The sequence below is a fragment of the Hydra vulgaris genome, chromosome 10, assembly GCF_038396675.1.
Source record: "Hydra vulgaris chromosome 10, alternate assembly HydraT2T_AEP".
Taxonomy (NCBI): domain Eukaryota; kingdom Metazoa; phylum Cnidaria; class Hydrozoa; order Anthoathecata; family Hydridae; genus Hydra; species Hydra vulgaris.
This window is the reverse complement of record NC_088929.1, coordinates 37,298,957-37,307,500: the sequence shown is the minus strand read 5'-3', so window position 1 is coordinate 37,307,500 and position 8,544 is coordinate 37,298,957. Positions and strand designations below refer to the sequence as shown.

The 8,544-nt window shown below is 27.4% G+C and overlaps 1 protein-coding gene across 1 annotated transcript in view; it reads right to left on the bottom strand.

Moving 5' to 3' along the window:
• The window catches only part of LOC100210231 (uncharacterized), a 232,714-nt gene that overhangs the window by 38,012 nt on the left and 186,158 nt on the right, over window positions 1–8,544 (bottom strand). Inside the window, exons 48-52 of the mRNA XM_065807935.1 lie at window positions 3,381–3,680; window positions 2,657–3,027; window positions 2,216–2,397; window positions 1,787–2,043; window positions 1,514–1,656 (exon numbers count right to left, since the gene is read on the bottom strand). Coding sequence (XP_065664007.1) covers window positions 1,514–1,656; window positions 1,787–2,043; window positions 2,216–2,397; window positions 2,657–3,027; window positions 3,381–3,680 — 1,253 coding nt within the window. The remainder of the gene's footprint in view (window positions 1–1,513; window positions 1,657–1,786; window positions 2,044–2,215; window positions 2,398–2,656; window positions 3,028–3,380; window positions 3,681–8,544) is intronic.

Genomic DNA, 8,544 nt, shown 5'->3' with positions numbered 1-8,544 from the left:
TTGCAAATGACTCACATGAAATCTTGTTGAGCTCAGAAGGACCATTGATTCTTTCAACTAGCACAATGTGGACAACCAGAGTCAAAAATAAATACAACAGTTTAGCAAACTTTGCTTTATGAGGATTTTTTAAATAATTATTGTAAAGTTGTGAACATGATTATGATTATATGATTACTTAGCTCTATAAATAATATTGATCCTGCTTTGTTGGCTGAAATCTGTCCAGTACAAGATGATACAGCTGTTCTTAAGAAGCCTCCTAAAAATCTTTTTTAAGAGACTTGAAAAAGAAGAAGATTCCTGAATTAGTTTTCCACAAAATATCTTGCAATATCAAAAAGTTAAATCGAGATGGATTGTTTGGAGTGCAACTTAAAAGATATTTCTTTGCTTTCTGTGAATGCTTTTGCGGAACTTGTATTGATTTGCATTTTCTAGGTTGGAATTTTGGCATCATTGGAAACTGGAAAAAGCTAGCAAACAAAGTAAAAAGCCACCGAAACAATCCGCTACGTTAAAGTTATTACACTAAATTGAAAATATTTTTGGAAAATCAGTGTGGGATCAATTCAAGTCTTGAGAAATCAATAAGAAATGAGGCAGTCATGTAACATGGAATTCTGTGGTGCATTTTAGTTGTACTCTCTAATTAGCATAATGGAACCTTAACTCAGAGATGTGTTTATAAGCCTTAATTATTATGTTTATATTTAATTTTATTTTATATATTATAATTAAACAAAAAGTCATGAACTATTTGTGTAATTGTAATTCTCATAAAAAATGATTAGTGACTTTCTTGCCACGCTAGAGCTACTTGCAAAGTGCATGACTGCTGACTGTTGTGGTTCTCTTGACCTTGGGGAGGTAAATTCAGAAAAAAAAGTTTAACTCTTTAAGCGCTTGTTTTGGTGATCAAACTTTTTTGAAACAATTGAATATGTAAGGGGCTCAACTTGTTTCTCCACTTGGTAAAAATGAGAAAGCTTCACTGGTTTAAACAACACTGTTTTATTTATGTTTGTTTTTATTTTGAAATAATAAACGCAAACCTCTAATTCTTCTAATACTTCTAGATTCAAGACTTTCTAATCCTAAGATTGACAAATGTTCTTCATATAAATTGTGATTAAAACCTGCATCAAATTTTGTGCCTCTATATTAAACTTTCTCAAGTTTTATTGTTTCATTTTGATATGAATTAATAAAATTTTTAATTTCCCGCAGTAAGTTTTTATAATCCAAACAAATTTCATTGTTTAATTTTGCACTATAAACATTTGTATATTTTTCTAGTTTAATAATCTTTTTAGAGTATCTCAATTTTTGCAATCCATTCAGATAATTATTACAAGTAATAAAATATAAAATAAAAGGGAAAAAAAAAATAAAAAGAATATCAACTCATGAATTTATATAACTAATATTTCTTTACAAAAAAAGAAAATTAAAAAGAGAATCAGAATAGAGATACATAATTAACATTATTTTTTGAAACTCAAAATCTTACATGGCCTTTTGGACATAAAGAGCATTCTGAAGCATAACCATAAGAAAAGAAATGTTTTGTTTCTTCATTTTGAACACATGGTTTTTCACTCCCATCACCAGGACAAAAGTAACCTGCAGTACACTCGTAACACTTTTCAATTCCTAAATTAAAAATTAAAAATTTTAACATTAAGCATTAAAACACAAAATTAACAAAATTAAAAATTAACAAAAATTATTTCAAAAATTTCAATTTAATTTCAAAATTTAGTTCAAATATTATGTGTCCCACCATATCTTTTTTTCTCTTTGTTATATATTGTCATGTTTGGTGCTATAAAATGAACGTAGCCAGTAGTTTCATTTACTGTTACTTTACCAGTTTTGTCACAACTGGGATCATAACTTAAAAAAATACGGAAAAAGTCCCCTCGACGTGGATCACCATTATCAACAGCAAATATATCTACAGAAATGCGCCATTTTATAGTTGTATTTACCCAAACTGTATTATTTTCTACAAGAAACTCTTTTGCTTCAACCGTTGGTCTGAAACAAAAAAGAATTGAAAATTCAAGTTAATAAATGATTTTGCAAAATAAAAGTATAGAAAACCACAAAGAAGTTTTGTTTATTCAAAAAAAAGTTTTGTTTATTTAAAAACAAACTAAATGGTTTTTATAAGGCTTAAAACTCTAAAAAAATTCAAATAACAACTGACATTTTCTCCCTTATCTCACTAACAACAAAAGTGATTCTCCCATTTTCGCCACTATCCAAATCTGAAGCTTCTACCATTAACAATGAAACAAGAGGATTTAAAGGAGGTATTGGATTATACTCCATCATTGCATATTTTGGAAAAATGATAGGGCAATTATCACTTTGATCAACCACAAAGATCTAAAACAAAAAGCAATATTCTTTATTAGTTACATAAATGCATACACATTAAATTTAATAATGAGTTAAAATCTATTTATAACTCAGTCTACCAATGTCTCACACCCCAATGTTTTAATGTGTTTCAATGTGTGTATATATATATATATATATATATATATATATATATATATATATATATATATATATATATATATATATATATATATATATATATATGTATATAATATATATATATAATATTAGTACCAAATCTTACTTTAACTGTAACATTTCCTTCTCTTCCCTTTTTATCTTGTATAGATAACAATAAAGTGTATTCCTTTGTAGTTTCATAGTCTAAGTTTTTGTAAATGGTCAATAGCACTGACCGCTCTAAAATATTTGTCATTTTTTTTTTATCTATATTGTTGCCTAAAGATGCTTTGCTAGATGAGTTAGATGTACTACTTCCATTAACTTGAGTTACATTTGGACAAATAATTATAGATTCACCATGAAGAGTAACATTTGGATAAATTCTTGGAGGAGGTTTAGACTGAGCATCAATGTTTGCCTGTGTGTTGTTTTTTTTGAATATAAACTTGCCTTCCTCATTGCCTGATACTATAGAAATTTGGTAAGGATAACCTAGAAAATATTAACTTTTACATTAAACAAATCTAAAATAGAAAAAGTAATTCTTAAAATCCTTTTATTAAATATATCAAAACAATTTTTATATTGTTATGTTTATAGATTTTATATTATGATTTTATATATACATAGTATGTATAGGTATATATAAAACCTAAGTTTCTGTTATACATATAAAGACAAGCAAATAAAATAAATTTTATAAATTAGACAAATTAAATACATATATAATTTCAAATGCTTTGAATGTTAAAAAAAAAAAATCCTTTTTTAAAATAAAATCTTAATAAAAAATAAATTTAATTGATTCAATAAAAATTGTTTGTAAAAAAACAAACAAAAAAAACCTGATAAATCATATTCATCTGAAACTAAAACATCTGCAATAATACTGTTAACCTGATCATCTTCTTTAGGAAAGGCTAAGTAATCAATAACATCAGATTTTGCTTTAAATGTAGCACCACTGTAATAAAAGAAAAATTGTGATTTACATGAAAATCGCTCAACATGAAACACTTCAAAACTGTATATAACACCAATTTGAAGATTTAGATAAACTGATTCGCTTTTCAATACTGTTAAGTTTGTACAAGTTTTTGAAAGTTTATCTACTTTTCCTTCACTAGGTACAATGTATCCTCCACCTAAAAAAATTTTTGTTTAAAACAATCTTAGTACAATGTATCCTCCAGCTAAAAAAAATTTTTTTTCAACGATTAGTTCTGTCCAAACACAAATATTTTACACACATAATACCTTTATCTATCAGAAGATCTATTATATAGACAAAACAGAAGTACAATACGTACTAAAACACTTTTCCTTATAATTTCCATAACAAAGTTTACAAAAAAAAAATATTTTTATATATATGCATATATATATACAGCCCTTGGAATTGGGAAAAATGAGGAATTGGGAAAAATGAGGTTGGCAATAAATTGCTGACCTTAAACTATTAGAGGCCAATATCAGCTTTGCAAAAAAAATTTTGACACGAAGGGGTTATCATACAACATAGAAACAAGGTTGGGATTTTTTTTGCTGACCTCAAAAGCATTTAGGTCAGCAGTTAGATTGGCATTGATGAATGCCGACCCTAATTCCGCGGACTGTATATAAATATATGTATATATACATACATACATACATACATACATATATATATATATATATATATATATATATATATATATATACATATATATATACACACATATATATATATATATATATATATATATATATATATATATATATATATATATATATATATATATATATATATATATATATATATACATACATACATACATATATATATAATAATTAATATTCTTTTACAATTTTTAAGTTTATACATAATTTATACAAGTTTATACATTTATGTATAATAATATATATGTTCATTTTTTAAATTTGTTTGCATCTAAAATAAATAGTTTTCGAATAAATTTTTTTTTCATAATGTTTTAATATAGTGTATATATATATATATATACATATATATATATATGCACATACATATACACTCAAAAAAATCCTTCGCTGGTAAGGAAAGAAATTTCCTTACCAGTTTTGCTGTAAATCTTTCCTTCTTTTAAGGAAATTAGTTCCTTAAACTATGCGAAAGGTAGGAAATTAACTCTTACTTTAAGCAAACTAAATTATCTCTTTAAGAAATTTCCTTAAATCAAAGGACTTCAATTATGGCTCAGCTGTAAAATAAGGAAATGCTTAAGAAATTTTACCTTGTGGTAAAAAAGAAACTTCACAGTTCTTTTGCAACAAGGGAGATTAGGCGTCTCTTATCGTTGTTATAAATAAATACATCATAAATTTGTTTTCAGTTTAAAATGCAGGAAAATAAGAAAACTTAAAAAGAAAAATTTTCTTCTTATTATTCTATTTTCTTGAATTTCATGTCTTTAAAATTTTCGTTTTAGGTTTTCTTACTTTTCTGTATTTTTTTATTTTAGTGCATTTAAAATACTTTTTAACAATTATTGAACTTCTTGTGTTGAAATTTATTGGTAGCTTTTGCTTGATATAATCAAACTACTATTCCAATACTGGTGTTAAAATAGCAATGTATAAAAAAAGGTTTATTGCATTTTCAGTTCTTTTATGTAGCTTGATTGTTGGAGTATCAGCTGTACATATCCACCAGATAATTGTATGTTAGTAGTTAAGTTTATACTGAAGTTGGGTTTTCAGGTTTGTTATGTTTTTACTTTTTGCTGTGCAATGATTAAAATTGCATTTAACTTTTATTTAATATGTACTTTTATTTATGCAGCCTGATTGTTAGATTATCAGCTGTACATATCCACAGGATAATTATATATAAAGGAGTTAGTAGATAGATTTAAACTGAACTTTATATATAAAGGAGTTAGTAGGTAGGTTTAAACTGATAAGTTTAAACTGAACTTAGGTTTTTAGGTTTGTAATCCTTTTACTTTTTGCTGTGATTAAAATTGCACTTAAATTTTTACTTTCTACTTTTTAATATTACTATAAATTAAATTTTTTTTTGTATTAAAATAGGTAATATTTTAATCCAAAAGGTAATAAGTATTATCTATTGAAAACTGTTTTTTATTCAGCTGAGTATTCTTTTATTGGTATCAATGGAGAGTTCTAGGTGTTTAATTCTTCATATGTTCAATTAGTATAGATCGAAAAAAAAAGTAATTTTTACAAGTATGATCAAGGCATAGCTGGACTCTTATCGCCAGGTTAAAATTTTTGTCTAATAGTTTTATAATTCAGAAAAGATCAGAACTATCAAAATATTTTAAAACCCTATCTTAGTATGAGTTTACATTGTTTTGTCTGTGAAAAGTCTTTTGGTCCTGTAAACTTAATGGTATGGCATTTAAAACGGGCACATGCTGTCTATGCACATAATGATACTCCATGTAGCCAAAGTGACTGTCCTAAAAAATGTTCCAGTTTTCGCAATTTAAGAGTGCATATTTGCAAGTATCACCAGGATTTGATACATGTAAACCATATAGAATCTACATGTGATTTTTCTAGCCAATATTTATTTAATGACATAAATGATGTCTCAATAGATGAGCAATTGGAATGTAGCGTAGATTCATTAGATAATAGAGATAGAAGCAATGTACTAGATAGTATGCAGAAATCATTTGCTTCATTTATTGTTAAGCTTCAAGCACAATCTAACATTCTTTTGACAAATACACAATTTGTAACTGAGGGTTTTAAGGAATTACTGCATGATTCACTGCAGTTAACTTTAGAGCATGTTCGCTCCGTTTTTAATGAACTAAATATTGATGAAAATGTTACTTGTGTCCAAAATCACAAAAAAAAAAATTTCATTAACTTTTTCATATGGTTTTCATGCAGAGGATGGGTTTAAGGATGAATAGTTCTTTTTTTAAAGTTTTTAGTAAAGCATCTTATAGCTTTTAATTACAAACTGAAAATATTAGGAATTTTACTGTTTTGGTATTTTTTACATGCCTAACTTAAAAAATATATATTACTAATTGTTGTTTGTCCTGGACATATTTTTTTTTAATATCTAATTTCAATAGTAGCTTTTTTTTATTACAATGAAAACACAATTGCCAAATTTGCCAGCTTATTAAGTTTTTGCTAACTCATGTTTTTGTTTTTCATAGATGCTCAGGTAAAGTTTGCTATTAAAACATTGATCTTTTTGTTACTGATGACTGGAAAAAATTGGTTATCAGCAAAAGAATCATTCGATTTACTGATTACATATGTGAAGGTGGACTATTTTTAATGAAATGAATAGTATATTATGAATAATACTATGAATAAAATTTCAGTTATTTGTATTTCTTGAAATTTTATTTGAAAACAAAGTTAATGCTGTCTAAAGATCTTTTATTTCTATCAGTATTTTCGAACATTTATTATAAGTAGCAAGTAGTAATAATGAGTTTATTTGCAATAATACTTGTTTAAAAAAAAAATTATGTATATATATTTAGAAAAAATAAATGCTCAGAATAAATCATTGTAAGTTAATTTTGAATTCCTAATTTAGCCAGGCAGCTCCATTAATCTAACAGAAAAACTGGCTCATCCAAAGTTGTATATCGAGCAATCTGTTGATGATAATAATCAGCTAAATGGAAGTATTGTTTGTGATAGCAAAGTCTGTGTGGCAGGATTTAACATGGTTGAGTGCATCGACTATTTGTTTAAAACATTTTGGGTGTTTTCTTTAGAATATCCAAATAGATTGGAAATGTTTTTTAAATTGTTAAAACCTTGTTCCTACAGAACAAAGTTTATCTATTAAGTTTTGGAAAAGAAAAAATCCCCAGTTCAGTTAATAGTGTCGATCAACTTTTTTAATTGAACCAACAACTTTTTTTTGTTGTTGTCCTGTGTATTCGCATTTATTATTGTTAAAAATGTAACTATGCCACTCTTTCAAGTTGTGATCTCGATATTTGTAAATTTTTACGGTGCACTATTTGTAGATTAAAGTTTTTAATATGCATATGCATTTTTTTGTTGTTGATATCAATTATATCTTTTTAAAAAATAGATGTAAACTTACAATATTAATTAATATTACAGTAAGGAAGTTTTACTCTAACTGCTGTAAGCAGTTAAATATAGAGTAAAAGATATACAGTCTTGGCCATAAGTTTGGAACCGATTAGGTTTTTTGATATAATTACACTTTTTATACCCAAAATATCAACAAAAACTTTTGAAATCATTTTTATTTTAAATATTATATACAAGTAAATATTCTGTCATGTAAAAAATGGTATCAGTATTTTGAATAATGTCCTTTGGCACCCAGTACTGCTGCTATTCTTGCTGGCATTGAATCGGACAATTTCGCGCAGTATTCTGGGGTTATGGCAGTTGTCCATACACGCTTGATGGCATCAATCAGAGACTTCTCTGACGTTGGATTTGTGGCAGCAACCTTCTGCTTAATCATTGTCCACATGTTTTCTATTGGGTTTAGGTCAGGACTTGAGCCAGGCCATGGACCCAAGACTTCGATATGTTTCTGTCTTAGCCAGTTGGTTACAACTGCTGCTCTGTGGCAGGGTGCACCATCATGCTGAAATACCTTACATTTCAGAATGTTCATGTGAGTGTTCAACTTTTCCTTTAATATCCCAAGGTAAACTTGAGCATTGATGGTTATATTCTTTGGCATGAACCATATGCCACCTCGACCTGATGCCGAGAAACTTGCCCACACCATAACGGTAGGCGCCTGCTTCACAGTGGGAACAACATACCTGATGTTGTATCTTTGTTTTGCAGGTCTCCTGACATGTCTGATATATGAGGCAAACTGAGAAAAAGTTGACTCATCTGAAAACATAGTTTTTTTCCAGTCTTGTGCAGTCCAGTCTTTGTACTTGCGACAGAATGTCAAGCGGTCACGGATATTCTTTTTACTTAACATGGCTTTCTTTGCTGGACGACATGATGGCAGCTTGAATTCCTTCAAAAGGCGTCTTC